Raw genomic sequence first — 20,153 nt, 5'->3', positions numbered from 1 at the left:
TTATGCGTGCAGCTCAAACGCACACGTCACTGAGCCCCTTCGCCTCCCAAAATTAGGTTTTTAATAAGTTTGATTGTGTGCATAAATAAAAGCAGAATAGTCGTGTTGTAGCGTTTTAACCAACGTCTGAGAACAAAGCGGAGTCTGTTGGCTCGATTTGCTACTAGGAACCAATGAGTGTTGGTCTTTTTAGAGGGGGACAAGGCGGGAGGCGGCGCTGATGTCCGGCGACGTCATATCCGGTGAGTCTCTCTCATTAAGACGGGCTTGGCGGCGTCTCCGCGGCTCAATTTTTTGGGTTTTGTCCAGTGAATCCGGCGTCAATCGGAGCCATCAGAACCGCAAACATGGTGAGTGAGTTCGGACGCGAAAGTCGCTCCGATGAGCTCCTCGACGCGAGCGACATTGACTTGATTTGATGCGAAATTTGCATTGAGGGAAGTTATGCCGCAGGCTCATCAAGGGTCCAAACTGGAGCGTTTGGCATTGAAATAAAAACGTTTTCTGTCTTGATAATTATTGTTATTCACAAGAGTGCGTCTAATTTGAATGATTGGACTTTTCCGGATCTCTCTGGCGGGCGGGTTAGCGAGCTAGCTAGCTAGCTCGCTCGCTCCCCCGCCGACGTTGTGACAACGTAGCTTGCGGAATGTTTTCATCTTATTGCGAATCGACGCAAGCAAACGTTGGAAAGAAGTCTCCAAATGTAATTGCAACATTCTATCGTTTGGAGGACAGTAAATCGACCTCATAGCTTTTGTTAAGGCCAAACGACAACGTTTCATCCATACTTGATACTTTCCGAGTACAAAGTGGACATCCGCTTTTATAGAATTCAAGAACAATACATTCGCTAATATCAATTATTCATTCTTATTCTTTAAGAACAGGCGCCCACCAATAGCAGACATCCTTTCAAGAGGATTCCAATAAGTCTAATTTTGCTGTGGAAAATATATTTAAAAGCGGTGAAAATGCAACTATTTCTGGCCAACGTCTTAATGCAAAGTCAAGACGTGTCTGGATTTTGGCTCTGAACTTCGGTTGAATCAGAATCTTCAACTTTCCTAACTTCTCCTAATCGTTACACTATTTTCAAAAAGCTGCTACCATTGGAAAGCTTGCTAAACACAGAAATGATTACCTTAAGGTAATGACTTATAAAATGGATGATGATGTTTTATCCAGACCCGAAGTGATTAATCAATTATCAGTAGTGTAGAGGTCAGTAATCGATAGTTGGAGCTGAGGTTCATTTGCAATGAAAGGGAAAAGACTATACTAGATTACATCCCAAATACTAGAAAAAGTTGGACTGACTAACGAAAACTGCATTTGTTCGTTAGGTGGCACTAAAATGTTTGAGACGCATTTGCTGAATTTGACTTTTGTTTCAAATCCCGCAGTTCGTTTCGTGCCGTTCGTAACATCAAAGCGGATGTCGGCGCCGTCGCGAACAGAAGCGCGTGGCGTTGATGTATTTATTTTTCTAGCGCCCGCAAGGCGGCAGCACAACAGTAAGGGGGTTTTGCGCTTTGCAGACGGTGGGCAAGAGCAGCAAGATGCTGCAGCACATCGACTTCCGCATGAGGTGCATCCTGCAGGACGGCCGAGTCTTCATCGGCACCTTCAAGGCCTTCGACAAGCACATGAACCTCATCCTATGCGACTGCGACGAGTTTCGCAAGATCAAGTAAGTCCGCCGCGGCCCGCGCCGCCTCCGCCGGCTAGCCGTTGACAAGGCCCGTCCGTGCAGGCCCAAGAACACCAAGCAGCCCGAGCGGGAGGAGAAGAGAGTCCTGGGCTTGGTCCTGCTGAGGGGGGAGAACCTGGTCTCCATGACGGTGGAGGGCCCGCCGCCCAAAGACGTAAGCCCGCTCGGGTCCGCCGCCGACTGTTCTGGGAAGAAAATCCGATACATCCCAGAATGTCGCTAGCCGCTTCAGAAAACCTGTTGCAAATCGGGAAACGTTATTTCCGACGGCTAAAGGAAAAGACTGCTTTGGCTTTCAAAGTTTCTACAAATTATAATAAACATTCTTTTAAAGCACATTTCCAACAAGGATTGCAGCGCAAAGTGCTTCATAAAGAAGGAACATCAGTAGGAACAAAAGATCATTTCAAAGATCCTACAACAATAAATGAAGAGACTTTTAAGTTTAGGTTTCAAAACCTGCTGTAACTGAGATTTCGGCTAGATTTTTAAAGATGTATGCAGCCAAATAAACACAATGAAGCAGTAATAAAATGCAAAATATTCAAAGATAATACAGCACCGTACAGTCAATAGCGCAATAAATACTCAAATGCGTTATTTAAAAATTCATCAAACGTGATGCAACCGCATAAAAATGAGGCTTTACACGATCAGGATTTTTGGGGCTGATCAGCGAGTTTTAAAAACAGATAACTGATATCCGATCACAAGATGGAGGAATGTTTCTTTTTAAATTTCATTTACTGTATACAATTGCTCAAAAAAGGATATTTACAATAAATGTATCTTTGGTCGTCTGTAAAAAAGGCTGCATCCGCAATTTTCCCACCATTGGTGTAGGGGACGCCAGCAAAGCAGCAGCGACCGCCCAATGTGTCGGTGGAGGCAGATGCGAAGTCGTTTGGGCCCAGCCCACGAAATGCTTCGTAGTAAATTGGCGAGATCTTGAAGTCGCTTCTTCGTGTTGCAAGAAGTCGGAACTGGATCGCTCGCTCGCTCGCTCGCTCGCTCTTCATGCTTCCAGTCAGCAAAAGCCAGCAGCGGAGTTTGCAATAAGTTGGAGTCGCTCCGTGGTACTTTTGGGGAGGCCGGTGAAAATCGAGGCGTCTTCGGTTTCTTTTTGATTTTTGTGTAGCGCTTGCATTTGAGTGTCGTTTCGAAGGTGGAAGAACGACATGATCACCTTATTTGTGGGATTTGATTTATTCGTCTGAAGCGAATACAATGCACAGACTAGTGACCTCAGATAGATTTTAATGGCGCTTCAACCCCAGATTGATAGTTTGAAAAATGTTACTACTTAAACAATTATTGCATTAATAACAAATGCCAATAAGTCAAATACTCATATTAGTCTACTTCATTGATTTTCAGTGGGCCGTATCTTTACGGTTATTGCGTAAACGATGTGAAAACCTGCAGTTGGCCATCTTGTATTTCGTCCTGCACGCATGCAGTATTGAGGGCGGTTGTCTTTATTTTTCATTTGTGTCTTTATTTTTTTGTGGCTTGAAAGTGCAGTTTAGCTTGACGGTTTTGTTTTTGTTGAATTTCCTTTCTCAGACGGGCATCGCTCGCGTCCCTCTGGCGGGCGTGGCCGGAGGTCCCGGCGTGGGTCGGGCGGCGGGCCGCGGCGTCCCGGCAGGCGCCCCCGTGCCTCAGGCTCCGGCAGGGCTGGCGGGGCCCGTGAGGGGAGTGGGCGGTCCTTCGCAGCAGGTAACCGCGCCGACGCAGAGTTGCGCGACGGCTAGCTTACTGACGTCGAGGTTTTGGGCTCGTCTCGCAGGTGATGACGCCACAGGGCCGCGGCAACGTGGCCGCCGCCGCCGCGGGGGCTAGCATCGCAGGGGCGCCCACGCAGTATCCGCCCGGACGTGGTGCCCCGCCTCCGATGGGCCGCGGAGCTCCTCCTCCTGGTAAGCGGAACTTAATTTTTTCTTTTTTATGAGCAAGTCTCTTGGTCTTGAACGAGACAGTTCACGGCACAAATATCAAATGAAGACTCTCAAGAGGCTGCTGTAGGCCACAACTAACAGCCAGACGCTCACACGCTGACGAACCGGCGCCTGATGTCACTCGTTAGGCCCCACTTCTTAAAGGCGCACAGCCAACACGAATGCTGCATTACATGCCAGAGTGATATTTGACATGATATTTGTAAATGTCTTATTTTGGAAAAGACAGTTTGCTTCCATGGAGGATGACAGAAATCAGAATAGTCACTGTTGAAAGGCTGAAATGCCAACGATTTGGACAATTTTAAGTTCAACAAGCTCTCGAACTGATTATCAAAATACTTATCCCTTAATTTGATAATGAATTAGTTGTCGATTAATTGTTGCAATTACTACTATATATGGCGGCACGGTGGATGACTGGTTAGAGCGTCTGCCTCACAGTTTTGAGGACCGGGGTTCAATCCCCGGCCCCGCCTGTGTGGAGTTTGCATGTTCTCCCTGTGCCTGCGTGGGTTTTCTCCCACCTCCCAAAAACATGCACGGTAGGTTCATTGACATCTCTAAATTGCCCGTAGGTGTGAATGGTTGTTTGTTTATATGTGCCCTGCGATTGGCTGGCAACCAGTACAGGGTGTACCCCGCCTCCTGCCCGATGATAGCAGGGATTGGCTCCAGCACTCCCGCTAAGTGGCTCAGGAAATGGATGGATGGATGGATGGATGGATGGACTGACTACTATATACTGGATGTTGTCCAAAGTATTGGCTCACCTGCCTTGAAGCAGATGTGAATTGAAGTGACATCCCATTCTTCAGCCATCAGGTTTCATATGACATCAGTCCCCCCTCTGCAGTTACAACAGCTTCAGTTCTTCTGGGAAGGTTTTCCAAAGGTTTAGGAGTGTGTTTATGGGAATTTGACCATTTTTCCACAAGCGCATTTGTGAGGTCACACACTGATGTTGGACGAGGAGGCCTGGTTCTCAGTCTCAGCTCTAATTCATTCAAAAGTTGGGTTGAGGTCAGGACTCTGTTAAGGCCAGTCAAGTTCATCCACATCAAACGCTCTCATCCGTGTCTTTAGGAACCTTGCTTTGTGCACGGATGCACAGACTTGTTGGAAGAGGAAGGGGCCATCTCCGAAGTGTACCCACAAGGGCGCAAATGTCCAAAATATTTGCCCCCGAGCTCCACTGAAAGGAACTGAATGCTTTGGTCAGTCAAACAGTTTGGAGATGGCCCTTTCTTCTTCCAACATGTCTGTGCACCAGTGGACAAAGCAAGGTCCAGAAAGACACTGAGGAGAGAATTTGGTGTGGATGAACTTCATTGGCCTGCACAGTCCTGACCTCAACCCGATAGAGCACCTTTGGGTTGGTTTGGAGCGGACAATGAGCCAGGTCTTGTCATCCAAAATCAGTGTATGACCTCACAAATGCGCTTCTGGAAGAATGGTCATATATTCGCATAAACGCACTCCTAAACCTTGTGGAGAGCCTTCCCTCAAGAGTTGAAGCTGTTCCAGCTGCAAAGGGTGGACCAACATCATATGACAGCATTTGGATTACGAATGGGATGTCACTTATATAATAATAATTATTATTATACGTTTGGCAATATTGTGTATACTGACATCAAGCCAGTTTTCTCCCGTTTTTATAGAATACGGTGCTTTTTTTTGTCTTTATGAAAAAAAAAAATGATTTTAATGATTTGAAAAGTTAACTTGAAATTTAAGTAAATTGGGTTAATGAGCTGCATCCTAATTGCTCTCTGCAGGTATGATGGGCCCGCCCCCTGGCATGCGCCCCCCTATGGGTCCGCCGATGGGCATGCCCCCGGGCAGAGGGGCGCCGATGGGCATGCCCCCACCGGGCATGAGGCCGCCGCCCCCCGGCATGAGAGGTGAGCGCTTCCTGTCGATTGAAACGAGGCAGAAAAAGTGAAGGCTTCCGCTTTGACATTCTTCAACTTGATTAAAGACGCTAAACTAAACCATGGAGCAATTCCCCATACAACTTGTCCACTTCCGATACCATACTGATACTGCGGCCTCGAGTATTGGCCGATACCCATACTTCTCGTGCCCCGTTGTGCGTGGTGGTCCCCTTCTTCTCTACAGTGTGGTTCACCGGGATGTCGAAAGTGAGCGGCACCTCGTCCATGTTGGTGATGTTTGTCAGCAATCATTTTACTGCAGTAGGAGCGGAAGATGGCCAGCTTTTCCGCCATCTATCCATCCGTGGCGGATGGATAGATGGCGGCGTTTCATAAAACGAAAGCACCGAGACGGACCTCCTTGAAAATGTTCGATTTTCATTTCTTCTGCAAGCGTTATTGCCCTCGAATGGTGACTGTAGAGACGTTTCTCCCGGCTGTTCTTTGCTCATTAATCCATTGCTCGAGTTGGTCTTCCAACTCGGGCCACCTCGCCTTGTTTCTGCGGAAACTCAGCTTCGTCTTCTTGACTTGGCGAAGCTCGTTTTCCTGCTTCCTCCACCTGCGAACCGTGGATTCGTTGATCTTGAATTCTCTCGCGGCTGCTCGATTCCCATGTTCCTCCGCGTAACTAATAGCTTGCAGTTTAAACTGCTTCGTCAGCGTGTCTCTTCGTAGGTGCCATTTTCGGGGGTCCTTAGCCAAACTGATGCACATACCGGAACTGTATACCTACTGGGGGCTTGTCTTTAGCGTCTTCTGTCACGCGCACCCTTCGCCCTTTACGTCCGCATGCTGTCCTGCAGCCCTGTATAGAATAAATCCGCCCCTGCCCTGAGTGGATCTCTATATTCAGAAGCAAAAAAACTCCCAAAAATCTGTAAAGCGGTGCTTACTTGATGATCATAATTGATCATTAATATATGTTCACAAATCAAACCTTGATACAGAGCAGAAAGTGGAGGAAAACATGCTTCTGAAACGGAATTATCTTAATTCATGAGCTATTATAAAGGCAGGGCTAATTTTTATTTCTATCGTGCATTTCATACACAGTGGTTTGCAGGATTAGACATTTAAAAACAATGTACAGAAAAATAAGACTTCTTAAAAAAATTGCTTAAAACGTACAGTGCAAGAAAAATGCTTTTTTTTTTTTTTTTTTAATTAAAAAAGAAAAATGCTTTTTTTTTTTTTTTAATTAAAAAAAAAAAAGAGAGAAATTCTCTAAAATACTCAATCTTGGGCAAAAATAATTTTTGGGGACCTGGACTTGAAAACATCGACACTTGACTTGTGTCTGTATTGACTTGTCCATTTGTGAGCAGCCGCCCAGCTAAATGCCGCTTCGCGATCTTTGCTTTGGACCTCAATCTGCAGATCTCACAGCCCTATTGGGTTTATATTCCACTAGCATTTGTTTTATATATTCAGGACCTTAAATCATTCAGTGATTTATAGACCAGTAGCGGAACGAGGAGGAGGCTAGAGTTTGGACCCCCCTGATTGAAACGAGTTGTAGTGGGCCGGGCCGTTCGAATTGATCAATTCATTTGAAATTTAATTCTCCAAATCCCAATATTAAACCCCCCAAAAACAAACGCAAAGTGGAGAAAATCAATTTTGGGAAAAAAATATTTTTCTTCGAAGTCCGTATGGCCATGTCTGATTCTTGTTTTCATCTGATAATTAAAAATAATTGTCATGTGCTTTTTGTTCTTATTTTTTTTTGTCGTAGGACCGCCCCCTCCTGGCCTGAGACCGCCCCCTCGTCCTTAAAAGTTTTTTTTTTTATTTTTAGTTTTTTTTTTTTTAAATAAAGATGGACGTTTGCTTATGCTGGGCTGATTGTTACTATGGTAACCAGTTCAATAAAGATGTTTGATCAAAGCTGCCCGTTCTCGTCTTGATTTAAATTGAAAACATTCACGCAGGATGTCCGACGTCTTCATGCTGACGGACAACCCTAAAGTTTCTGAGAGGAGTTTTGTGATGTCGCCACTGAACAGGAAGTGCAACATGGAAAAGCATCTGGCTCCTTAGGACAACAATTCATTCAAAATCAATTTAATACAATTTTCTAAGCAGATCCTAATGTCAATAGCCTGTCCATTGGTCTTTGTTCTTTTATTGTTGGGTGGTCAACTTCTTTTTACACTTATGACAGGAGTCTTCAAACATTGTGTAGTTTATACTTTTTGTTTCCATTGTCTTTTTCTGGGAGAATTTTTGTGGGGAATGTGAACAAGTTGTTGCCTCCAATCTGCTCTCAACTCAATTCCACAAATACTTCTGACGCCAGAAATAAAACTCATACAATGTGTCAGATAAACTCAATGAATGAAAGGCAAGAACTGACTACACAAAATGGAATGTGCTAAAACAAATAAGCAAGCATAAAATGAATGAGTACGAAGATAGCTGGGATAGGTTGCAGCACGCCCGTGACCCTAGTGAGGATAAGCAGTACAGAAAATGGATGGATCAATGGAATAAAATTCATAATGTAATTCAAATGCAAGGAAATTAAACTGTAAACTGAATCAAATTAAACAGAATACAATGCACACTAAGTTAACTCGGATGTGTAAATGTGCAAATTAAATGCATGACACTAATGAATATAAATGGCATGAAATTAATAAGATGTAATCGATGCATACTGTAAATAAAATCAACTGCAATAAAATGTGGAAAATAAGCAACCATAAATGAACCAAAACTATAATAAAATTAAACTTAAATAAAATAAATACTATCAACCGGAATAATAAAACTACATGGCCATAAAATAAAGGGTGAAAATGTGATTGGAGGAAAGTTTGGCAATCACGTGACCTCGTCACGGCCAGTCATGTGAGTCGCCAAGTGGTCACGTGACATGCTGACTGCTTTTCTTCTGCTTCCGGAAAAGAACCGCAGACGTCGACACAAGCAGGTAAGAAAGGCAACAATTTGGGTTATTGTTTGATCTTTATCAATATTGTCACAGTTTGACATGTTCCTTGTTGTTTTTTTGGGGTGGGAGTCGCGATGTGGTTTGCCGTTTGCTCGTTTTACTGACTTTGTAGACGTCACACGACAAAATGTGTTTTGGGTCTACAGCCAAGACAAATAAAATATATATTTTTTTTTTTTTTTCTTTTTGTTGACGCCACCGTTTGCCTTCCCAGCGACGACGCACCAAAAGAGACAAAAACAAACTGGAGAAACCGATTTCACTGAGCTGAAATGTGTCAAGAAACTTCAGGTTTTTTTCCCCTCGAAGTGACAGTGAATGTGGGAAATGACGTCACCAGCACGTGCAAACCGTGGGCCAGCTTGTGCCTGTTTTGCCTTTTTCTACTTCGATAATTCAAATTACTTTTACACTTGATTGACTACAATAAAGGGCTTCATGTGAAATAACGAGAGAATAAAGACAAAATTTACCAACTTCAACTAAAATGAACTGTTTAAAACAAATGAAATGTTGAGGTGACTGTCGGAGTAGTTAGCCGTTAGCTGGTGTTGCTGCTTTTATGGACGTCACAATCTTCTGTTCTGTTAGCATCAAGGTTTTGATTGAAAGTATTCCCCCACGGGGCTAAAGGGTCACGTAATGACTACGGATGTGCTTCTAAACGACAATACGCATCAGAATCAGAATCGTCTTTATTTGCCAAGTATGTGCAAAAAACACAAGGAATTTGTCTCCGGTCGTTGGAGCCGCTCTAGTACGACAGCAGACGGTCAATTGACAGAGAACACTTTGGAGACAGAAAGACATTGAGAAAAACAGTCACTGAGCAAGAAAGGGTTGCTAGTTATCTGCTAATGCCCGAACAATTTAGTTATTTATTTTTTGACAATTGTGCAAAAGATGCAGAGTCCTCTAGCACTTAGAAGAGTTCGAATGACTAATCTCGCAGTAGTCCGGCGCAACGACCGTCGCGCAAAGGGCGCCGAGACTTCAAGGAGTGCATGCGGTTTAAAGTGACGAGTAGTGCGATCATCTGGGACAATGTCGGTTGTGCAAGTGGGGCAGATGCGACTCTGGCATGAGTGGCCAGTATTGGTCAACAACAGATATGCAAATCGTGCAGCGTGGCGAGACTACGACAGTGAGCGCACGAGTAATGTACAATTGGCCCCACAGAAATGTGACTACGAACTCAAGTCAAAAAATTGCCAGCATGTTGTCATGGAATTGTAGGTTAGCTGTTTAAGAAGTTGATCGCAAGAGGGAAGAAGCTGTTGGAATGTCTGCGAGTTCTAGTTTGCATTGATCTGTAGCGCCGACCTGAGGGAAGGAGCCGGAAGAGCCGGCGACCGGGATGCTGAGATTCCAAGAGGATTTTGCACGCTCTTGTCTTAGTTTTGGCAGCGTGCGAGTCCTCAAGGGTGGGTAGGGGGGTACCGACATTCCTTTCAGCAGTTTTGATTGTCCGTCGCGGTCGGAGTTTGTCCTTTTTTGTAGCGGCACCGAACCAGACTGCGATGGAAGAACACGGGACCGATTCGATGGCCGCTGTGTAGAACCGCCTCAGCGGCTCCCGCGGCAGGCCGTGCTTCCTCAGAAGCCGCAGGAAGTACATCCTCCGCTGGGCCTTTTTGAGGACGGAGTTGATGTCGATCGCCCACTTCGGGTCCTGAGAGACTGTAATTCCCAGGAACTCGAAGGTCTCGACGGGTGACACAAGGCAGTTGGAGAGCGTGAGGGGCAGCTGTGGCGACGGATGCCTCCTGAAGTCCACGATCATCTCTACAGTCTCGAGCGGGTTCAGTTCCAGGACGGCGTCGGCCGCACCGCAGACTCGTCACCGTCTTCGACGAGGCCGATGACACTAGTGTCGTCTGCAAACTTCAGCGAGTTTGACAGCCGGGCGCGTCGAGGTGCAGTCGTTCGTGTCGAGAGAGAAGAGCAGCGGAGAGAGGACACGAATCATCAAACGTGATTCAAATGAGCCGAAATGTGTGGCTAGAAGAAGCTTAGCCTTCTAATGATCGAAATGTACTAAAGTGACTTTCAGTCGGGAAACGACGTCACAGGAGCGTGAACAGCTGAAGTGTTCTGTCACTCACTTCTGAGTCTTCGGCGAATGAGCAGCTAGCGTGCAGGCGGGGGCGGGACTTCATTAAACGTACTGCCATGTGATTTGCGATTCGCCAGCGTTGTCACTCACTTCGGCGACTGACCAATGGGCAGCCAGCGTCAGGCAGCGCCGTCCAGGCGGGGGAGGGGGTTAAGTGCAACGAGTGACTGATTCGTTCAGTGAATAGGTGTACTGAGGAACTGAAGTGATTCGTTCGTTGAGCTTCTTCGTTCGCGATCCGCTAAGGAGCGACGACTGATTCGTTTGCGCAAGGAACGGCATACTACGCCGTGAACGTACTCCGGAGTGATTTGAACCGCAAGTCCTGACGTCCTCGCGGGGATAGCTTTCACTAGCTGCTTCAAGCTAACGGCTCATTTTTGAGTCAGTCGAGCGCACACATTTAAAATAAATGTGTTTACATGCATATCGTTCCCTCTGTGTCTCGAATGCAATTATTAAAGCTTTTCATTTCATAACAATACATGAAAGCTCTCAAGTGCTTCTCAAGACACTCAAAGCCGCTTTCCGCTCATCCGACCGCTGACGCCGGACAAGTCACGCCGGAAAGCCCCTGCAAAAAATGAAATCTGTCAAGTATTGACCAATTTATTGAACGACTGCAATTCAATGCTAATGTGATACTTTGGAAAGGTGCAGGTATTTTATTTGTCCACTTGAGGTCACCAACCACGTACGTACTCCACATTAGCGCATGCCTATTCAAGGCGGGTGTGCTGAACAACAGCCCATGCTGATGTGGTGCGAAAAGCATTATGGGAGCCCAGAATTCATTGTGATCTCAGTGATCTCACTTTTAAACTGCAGGATTGTAGTTGTAGAAAATCAAGCTCAACATTGCTCTTTAGTTGCATTTGTTCCTGTGTGGGTTAGCTATACGTTGGGCTAAGGTTGGTATTTGTGAGTTTATGTCCGAAAACTCTTGACTGCGGCTTGTGTTTCAAACGGTAACTTTCCGGTCGTCATCTTTGTATCCCCGAGCAATTTGGTGACTTGGCAAATGTATGAAGACTCGGTAAGGTTTCTTATTGACGTCGATGTTCTGCGAGTCGTTGCCGCTGCATTCAAATCATTTAGCCAATAAAGCTAACTGTCTCAGAAACGTGCAGCTGAGTAACCGCACGACGCTAAATTTGCGACGCACTGAATCCGTAATAGTTGAGCTGCGATATAGCGAGGGATTACTGTATCCTGCTTTTCAAGCTTCATTGAGGGCGCAATATCGGGCGTAAGCCGGCAGCGCCGCAAAATGGCCGACTGACTATAGTGGATGGGCATCGTAAACGGCAATATTGGGAACGGCTGCTACAGTTCTAATCAAGTGACCGTATGCGCGCAGTCCTTATCGAGTGATGTCGCTTCTTGTCAGATGGCGGCGGCGCTGTTGTACTTTCTGTTGGCGGGAACGGCGGCGGCCGCGCCGGCCGACCACGAAGTCTGCAGCCTTCCCGGGTTGTCCAAGCAGCCCGGCTTCAGGCACTACTCGGGATACTTGAACGTGGAGGACGGGAAGCATCTGCACTACTGGTGAGCGACCGCCCGCCGCGTCACGTGGCCGCACGCTCGCACGCTCACACGCTTCCTCCCGGCAGGTTTTCCGAGTCTCAGAATTCTCCGGCGTCCGACCCGGTGGTGCTGTGGCTCAACGGCGGGCCCGGGTGCAGCTCGCTGGACGGACTGTTGACGGAGCACGGACCCTTCCTGGTAGGGGGCGCCCAAATGTTTTGGGTCCCTTAATGCTTACAACAACAAATCTATGAATTACGGGCAGAACATTTGACCGGTTTGCTCTATTTTGTCCTTTAGTATTTCTTTAACTTTACAATAAAGAGAAAATGCTTTTCAATGTCATTATATTTGTCTTGTGTTATAATGTTTTTATCACAAAAAAAAAAAAAAAAGAGCAAAAAGGCCTGAAATCGGCCAATTAATCGGTCAGCCCTACGTTTGACTTCCTCTTTAAAATGGCCGCCGTCCTCTCCTTGTTGTGCAGGTGGAGGACGACGGCGTCACGCTGAGACAAAACCAAAACTCCTGGAACAAGGTCACCGCACGTCACGAGACGCGTTATTTGTTTGATTCGCAACATCCTCGACCACCAGCAATCTCATCGAGGCGTGGTGGAGAATAATAAAAACAAATCCTTTTTTGACAACCCCGTCGAGGAGCCAACAGGAAACAAAAGCGCTTGCTGGATTTGAGCGAGTCCGTGGAACCTCCTCGATGCGATTTAAGACAATTGAGACGCTCCTTAAAATGGAGGCCGGCGTTAGGGCTGGAAAAAATCAACTATTATTTTGATAGATATTGAAATCGTCATTAATAAATTATTCATTGATTTCAAAACTTAGTATTTATTCAACTAGCAAAAGTAAACTTTAAACATGACTTAAAGGAAGAACCAGAAAATAAAATAATTGGCAAAAAAAGTACCTGCCGGTTGGTTTCTGTGAAGAAAAGCATGAAAATGACTCGGTATCAGCTCTTAAATCCAACTCTTGTCATGGTTGTCAAAAAAACATGCCTTGTACCAGACATCACGAATGACCAAAACGCTGAAAAAACAACGGCGGTCTCACTTTTCATTTCTGTGACTGTAACTTGTTTTTGACAGATTAGGAAGTATTTGTGTATTGGGAAAAATATGTTTGTATGTGAATATTTGTTATTTGAAGTTAGTCCCGCCCATGTTGGCTAATGCTACTTTTTGCTAGCCGGTCAATAGGGTTTGCTAGCACTCGATGGAGCTCTTTCTCCAACAAGCTACGCCTTATATTGAACTATAACACGGTGTGTACATGCAGTAATGCCTCCTACATGGCGGGGGGTTCACGTCCATGTGCGCAAACATGTTTCCAGGCTGAACTTCTTCAATGTTAGTTAGTTATTTGTTTATTTATTTTTTGTTTGGGGTCGAGGCAGAAATTGAGCGTCGACACATTTTTGAAGTAGACTTAACGGAGTTATTCGCCCTCCCCGCCCTAGTTTGGTGTGTGTGTGTTGCTCGTGGATTGTTTTGTTGTTTGTGTGTTGGCTTGTGTTGTTGTTGATTTGTTAGTGTGTATTGTGTTGGTGTTTGAGTGCGTGTGTGTTGTCAGTGGTTTGTTTTTGTTGTTTATTGCCGCGTGCTCGCTTATCTTGTTGATGTTGTGTGATGCGTGCCGTCTTTTTGTCGTTGGACGTGTTTTGTTCCGTTTCAGATCGCAAACATGCTGTACCTGGAGTCCCCAGCAGGGGTGGGCTTCTCCTACTCTGACGACGGCGCCTACGCCACCAACGACTCCGAGGTCAGCGGGGTCACTGTGGCGACGAGGTGGCTTCCGATTGGTCCTCTCGTCTTGTTGATCGTTGTTGTGCGCGTCAGGTGTCCATGCTCAACTACTTGGCCCTAAAGGAGTTCTTCCGGCTTTACCCGGAGCTGAGCGCCAACCAGCTTTTCCTGATGGGAGAAAGCTACGGCGGGATTTACGTGCCCACGCTGGCCGAGAGGGTGATGGAGGACGACGCCCTCAACCTGCAGGTGGCGCCGTCTGTCCGTCCGTACTACTTTCATTTGCACCAAAAGTTCAAGAGTTCTAACTTGTCGGTACGGATAGTTCTTGGAAGTCAAAGGTTCCAATCAGACATCTTCATAACGTCGATATTAGGACTGCCACAAACGATTATTTTGATCGTCGACGAGTCACTGATTGTTTTTGCAATTAGTCGTACGTAATTTATGGCACCGGCGAGCGTCTCTCGTACAGCCGTCATTAACTTCCAGTTTGACGTGTTTGCAGTATATGCAAAAGATAATTAAGATAATAGTAGTACATACAACTTATAGTAAACTTCGGCACTTGTACCAACATTACTGACGTGTTCATATTTGATAGTGCAAATTAAAATTAAGTCAGTACTCTGGCCTTTAACATTTGTAGCTGTAAATGTTCAGTGCTATCAAACTATCATGCGCAATCACAACAAGGGAACTGGGAATAACCTTTTCATAGGTAAGAATGTTTTGGGCTCCTGTTTTAGGAGCACATTTTTTGATTGTTGTTTTTAAAAAAAAAAGGCGAGCCTCATGAAATCTGAGGAATGAGCAATTTCAGATTCGTTTCCAACGAACGGCAACGTCCCCGCCACCAACGCGGCCGCCACGTTAGTCGCGTAGTAGTCGGCGCGACGGTGACTTGTCAACTGATCTCGGCAGTCCTAATTGCGGTGGGATCGTCTTCCGCTTTTCCCGCGGCGAGCAGGGCGTGGCGGTGGGCAACGGGATGTCCAGCTACGAGCTGAACGACAACTCCCTGGTGTACTTCGCGTACTACCACGGCCTGCTGGGGAGCCGCCTGTGGAGCCGCCTGCAGAAGTCGTGCTGCCGCCACGGCCGCTGCGACTTCCACCGAAACCCCGACGTCGACTGCTCCGCCGCCGTGAGTGTCGCCCCGCGCGTCGTCGAGGTCGGAGGCGGCGTGACGTCTAACGTGTCGTTGCGCAGCTGGCCGACGTTCAGGACGTCGTCTACGGCTCGGGACTCAACGTCTACAACCTGTACGCGCCGTGTCCGGGCGGCGCCCCCCGCAGGTTCAGGTGAGCCCGTGACGCTCTCGCCTCACTCGCTCGCTTCCTGTCGCGTGTGCGCCTGCGTGCGTGTTAGTTGTTAGTTCTCGTGCGTATTGTTGGTTTGTGTGTGTGCTCGTACTTTGTTCTCCGCTGTGTGTCTTGCTAGTCTGTTATTGTGTTGTTTGCGTGCATTAGCTAGTGTGCGATTTGTTGTTGATGGTCGTGCGCGTGGTCCGTATGTGTGTTTGACGTGCGCGTTGTCGTTGACGCGAGTCGTGGGTTGTGGATAGGAGAGTCCCGGTGCCTGAGGGCTAAAAGTCCAAAAGTTCCTGGTCGTGCGGTATGGCGAGATCCTCTTTTGCGTGTTTGCAGCGTGGAGCGAGGTCAGCTGGTGGTGCGAGACCTGGGCAACTTCTTCATCCATCACGAGTGGACCAAGATGTGGAAGAAGGTGCGAGCGTGCCGGCGCGCGGCGCCCGCGCGGACCCCCCGCCTCACTGTGGTGCCGTCCGCTGCTTTGCGCCGCAGAAGCTCCGAGGCCTGGCGGGACGCGAGACCCCCGTGCGCCTGGAGCCGCCCTGCACCAACTCCACGCCCGCCACCCGCTTCCTGAACGACCCGCACGTGCGAAGCGCCCTGAACGTCGACGCCCGGGCGCCCGACTGGACCGTCTGCAGGTAAGCGACGTTTCGCCGTCGGGACCGAAACGTCGACGGCTATCGCAACCGTCGCCGTAGTCGGAGAATTAGGAATGCACGGAACGCGAGGCCGGGGAAAGCTTTGTGCTCGAGGGCCACAATCGAGCTTTCAAACAGACAAAAATAAATACATTCAAATGTTGTAATTGGAGTATTTGTGTATTTTCTAAAATAAGTGCATAGCCTATGCATTTGTAAAACTGTTTACAATCACAAAATAATTATATTTTAAAATGTGTTGAATGCATTTGATTTTTTAATTATTTATTTTAATGTAATTTTATTTGTAAAGGGTCCTTGGGTGTCGTGAAAGGTGCTGTATAAATCCAATTTATTTCTCATTTCAATGAATGCGGCGTTTATTGACGTAGACTCGCGCAAATGGCGACACGACGACGCGTCGATGAAGAGTTGCGCAATCTGCCACGGTGACGGTTCGGAATGAACGTCACGTCGTCACGCTGCGCTTTGCTCTTTGTCAGCGCCGAGGTGCACCTCAACTACGGCCGGGTCTATCTGGACGTCAGGAAGCAGTACCTCAAACTTCTGGCCGCGCTGGTCTGACCGCTTCGTTGGTGCACGCCGCATTCCGCGTTCTGTTGATGGTTCACCATAAAAGGTGTGTGTGTGTGTGTGTGTGCGTGCGCAGAAGTACCGCGTGCTGGTGTACAACGGCGACGTGGACATGGCTTGTAACTTCATGGGCGACGAGTGGTTCGTGGAGTCCTTGAACCAGCAGGTAAGCGGAGCTCGCAAAACACCCCAAAAACGGCATCCCGTCCTAACGCGGGGAAGGAACGGTTGACGGTGTGCTGATAAAAGCGTGCGAAAACTTTCAAACCCGTGGTATCGGCGTTCCTTGTCGAACGCTCATCCGCACTGCGGAGCACGCCGTGCCGTGCGCCGCCCTGGCTTCGGCGGCGGGAGACTCTGAATGTGAGAGAAACTGGCCGCCGCGGGGAGACCGAGATCGCGAAAAACGAGAGAAACTGCAACGGCAAGTGGGAGACTGCCACGGCATGAGAGAGAAACTGAACCTTTGACAGAGACACGACGATCGTGAGAGACGCTCCAAATGAGAGAGGGACAAAACAAGATTGTGAGAGAGAATGCAACTCCATCCATCCATTTTCCATGCCGCTTCTCCTCACACGGGTCGCGAGCATGCCGGCGCCTCTCCCAGCCATCTTCAGCTATACGCCCCGAACCGGTCGCCGGCCGATCGCTCGGCGCATAGAAACAAACAACCGTTCGCACCCACGGGCGGTTTAGAGTCGTCAGTCAACGTACCTAGCGCGCATGTTTTGGGGATGCGGGAGGAAACCGGAGTGCCCGGAGAAAAGCCACGCAGGCGCGGACGGGGAGAACATGCGAACTCCACACAGGCGGGGCCGGATTTGAACTCGCGACCTCACAACTGTGAGGCGGATGCGCGAACCGGTCGTCCGCCGTGTCGCTAGAGATTGCAACTGTGAGGGAAAAATGGAATCTGTGACCGAAAACCCACAAGTGCGAGAAAGCGAGAGAGAGAATTGCCATTGAACACCAAAAGGCAGCGAGCTTAATGCTAACATATCATGCAAAACTCCTTAGAGGGGCTAAGACAAGTTAGCTCCCGGTGAGCCTTCCGCCGGCACCCGCAGGTGGAGGTGAGTCGGCGTCCGTGGGTGTACGAGAACGAGGACGGGCGGCAGGTGGGCGGCTTCGTCAAGGAGTTCACCAACTTGGCCTTCCTCACCGTCAAGGTAAACTCGGCCGATCGCCGCCACGACGTCGCCTCCCGCGGGTGAACTCTGACCTCCGTCCCCGCAGGGTTCGGGTCACATGGTGCCGACGGACAAACCTCTGGCGGCGTTCGCCGTCTTCTCCAGATTCATCAGCAAGCGACCCTTCTGACCTCCGCGATCGGCTCCACGGTGACGGGCGCCGCTCCGTGATTGGCTCTCCGCTACCGTAGTGACGAGCACCGACCGCCCGATCGAACGACACGTTGCTGCTGATTTTTAATTTTTTATTTTTTAAAGGAAATGCGCACATTAAAAGCTTGGTGACAAATGTTTGAAGTGTTTTTTCCATTTTATTTTGACAGCTAATGTTTTCTCTCCATCCAAAGCGAAGTCATTGCCCAAAGTGTCCCTCGAGCGCAAACGTCGGCCCGGCCCCGCCCCGCTTTCGGCTACGCCGTACCCGGCCATCTCGATCGCTGACAATCTGCGAGGAAAGCCCGTTGATTTTAGCACTCGTACGTGATATGCGTTCAGACGGAGGAGAGGTGGAACGCGGGTTCTTCGGCAGGCAGAGAAGAGGAAAGCGCAGAGCCGAGAACTGAACGGGGGGACTTTGAATGTCGGGACTACGACGGCGAAATCTCGGGAGTTGGTCGGCTTGATGATTAGGAGAAAGGGTGATATGTTGTGTGTCCAAGACACTAAGGCAAGACGTTTAGGGGCAGGCTTGAAATGAATTGACCATGGCGAAGATGGGAAGAGAAATGGAGGCGGGGCTATTTTAAAAGAAGAGTCGGCTCAGAATGTCTTGGAGGTGAAAAGAGTTTCAGATCGAGCGATGAGGCTGAAACTTGAAATTGAGGGCGTTCTGACTCTGATTCTGATGTGTTTAGCGGCTATGCCCCGCAGGTAGGACGTGACCTAGAGGTGAAAGAGAAATTCTGGAAGGAGCGTGACGAAGTCGTTCTGAGCGTCCCGGACAGAGAGAGAGTCGGGATTGGTGCAGATGCTAATGGACGTGTCGGTGAAGGAAACGGGGGTGATGGAGAAGCGATGGGTAAGTCCGGCGTCCAGGAAAGGAACTCGGAGGGACGGATGGTGGTAGACTTTGCGACGAGGATGCAAATGGCTGCAGGGAACACTTTCTTCTAGAAGAGGCAGGAACATAGGGTGACCTACAAGAGCGGAGGGAGAAGCACGCAGGCGGATTACATCTTGTGCAGACGATGTCATCTGAAGGAGGTTACCGACTGTAAGGTGGCGGTAGGGAAGAGTGTGGCTAGACGGCATAGAAGATGACTCTGGGGGTGGGGAGGAAGATTAGGAAGACAAAGGCAGAGCAGAGAACCGCGTGGTGGAAGCTGAGACGGGACGAGTGTTGTGCGGCTTTTGGGGAAGAGCTGAGACGGGCTCTCGCTCAGCCTGGATGTATGTAAGAATAGTACGTGGACATGTACGAGGGGAGCAGAACAGTGGTGATGTGTGACGGGGGACATAAGGTGACATGAGGTGGAGGTGGGAGTGCATCAGGAATCCGAATCCTCTTCATTTGCCAAGTATGTCCAAAAACACACAAGGAATTTGTCTCCGGTCGTCGGAGCCGCTCGAGTACGACAACAGACGGTCGATGGACAGAGAACGCTTTGGAGACAGAAAGACATTGAGAAAAACAGTCACTGAGCAGTAAAGGGTTGCAGGTTATCTGGTAAAGCCGGTACAACTTTTCTTTTTTGACAATTGTGCAAAAAGATGCAGAGTCGTCTAGCACTTGGAGCAGTTGGAATGACTCATCTGGCAATAGTCCGGCGCAACGACCATCGTGCAAACGGCGCCGAGACTTCAAGGAGCGCATGCGGTTTAAAGTGACGAGCGGCGCGATCATCTGGGACGATGTCGATTGCGCAAATGTTGCAGATACTCCTCAGTCCGTGCGCAAATGGAGCAGATGTTGATCTGACGTGAGTGGCCGGTATCGGTCAACAACAGATATGCAAATAGTGCAGCGTGGCGAGAATACGACAGTGAGCGCACGAGTCGTGTATCGTTGGCCCCACAGAAACGGGACAGCGAACTCAAGACGAAAAGACAAACAATTGTCAGCATGTTGCTATGAAATTGTAAGTTGACTGTTTAAGAAGTTGATCGCAAGAGGGACAAGAAGACATGATGTCCATTCATTAAACACAAACGCGTCCTTTCTACATTAAAAATATTTGTCATTGTTTCTTGTTACATAATCTAGTTTCTAGAGCGAGTGAATTTTCTCTCTTTATTTAAAAAAAAATATATTTTTTTTTTTTGGGGGGGGGGGTCTGTAAACTATTATCATCAAAATGATACATATATCTTTAAAAAAATGAGTTCACTCGGAGTGTGACGTGCATCTTATCTGATTTGAACTCGCTAACTGAAGCGTTCGACACTATTCTAATTTGTTGAGCTGTACCTGTGTATAAGTGCATACAGGGAATC

The 20,153-nt window shown here is 47.9% G+C and overlaps 2 protein-coding genes across 3 annotated transcripts; both read left to right on the top strand.

The window, feature by feature from the left end:
- Positions 1 to 212: 212 nt before the first annotated feature.
- Positions 213 to 7,443, top strand: snrpb (small nuclear ribonucleoprotein polypeptides B and B1). The gene is made up of 7 exons (XM_061687932.1): positions 213 to 350; positions 1,542 to 1,693; positions 1,757 to 1,868; positions 3,281 to 3,433; positions 3,504 to 3,633; positions 5,454 to 5,579; positions 7,351 to 7,443. The coding sequence occupies exons 1-7, from the start codon at positions 348 to 350 to the stop codon at positions 7,389 to 7,391; spliced, it is 717 nt and encodes a 238-aa protein (XP_061543916.1). The 5' UTR covers positions 213 to 347; the 3' UTR covers positions 7,392 to 7,443.
- A 1,037-nt stretch (positions 7,444 to 8,480) lies between these two features.
- On the top strand, positions 8,481 to 18,011 carry ctsa (cathepsin A). 2 transcript variants are annotated; one of them, XM_061688053.1, is made up of 14 exons: positions 8,481 to 8,550; positions 12,078 to 12,235; positions 12,301 to 12,412; positions 12,702 to 12,752; positions 13,909 to 13,995; positions 14,073 to 14,228; positions 14,950 to 15,126; positions 15,192 to 15,283; positions 15,629 to 15,707; positions 15,785 to 15,933; positions 16,437 to 16,512; positions 16,604 to 16,693; positions 17,598 to 17,699; positions 17,767 to 18,011. In XM_061688053.1, exons 1-14 carry the CDS (start codon positions 8,494 to 8,496, stop codon positions 17,848 to 17,850), a joined length of 1,470 nt encoding a protein of 489 aa, XP_061544037.1. In that variant the 5' UTR covers positions 8,481 to 8,493; the 3' UTR covers positions 17,851 to 18,011. The 2 variants fall into 2 exon arrangements, with proteins under 2 accessions (XP_061544037.1, XP_061544038.1); XM_061688054.1 differs by lacking the exons at positions 16,437 to 16,512; positions 16,604 to 16,693; positions 17,598 to 17,699; positions 17,767 to 18,011 and adding an exon at positions 16,326 to 16,417.
- Positions 18,012 to 20,153: the final 2,142 nt, after the last annotated feature.

This window comes from Phycodurus eques, chromosome 10 (assembly GCF_024500275.1).
Source record: "Phycodurus eques isolate BA_2022a chromosome 10, UOR_Pequ_1.1, whole genome shotgun sequence".
In the NCBI taxonomy this organism is placed as follows: Eukaryota; Metazoa; Chordata; class Actinopteri; order Syngnathiformes; family Syngnathidae; genus Phycodurus; species Phycodurus eques.
Note: the sequence above shows the minus strand (reverse complement) of the source record. Positions and strands in the feature narration are given on the sequence as shown.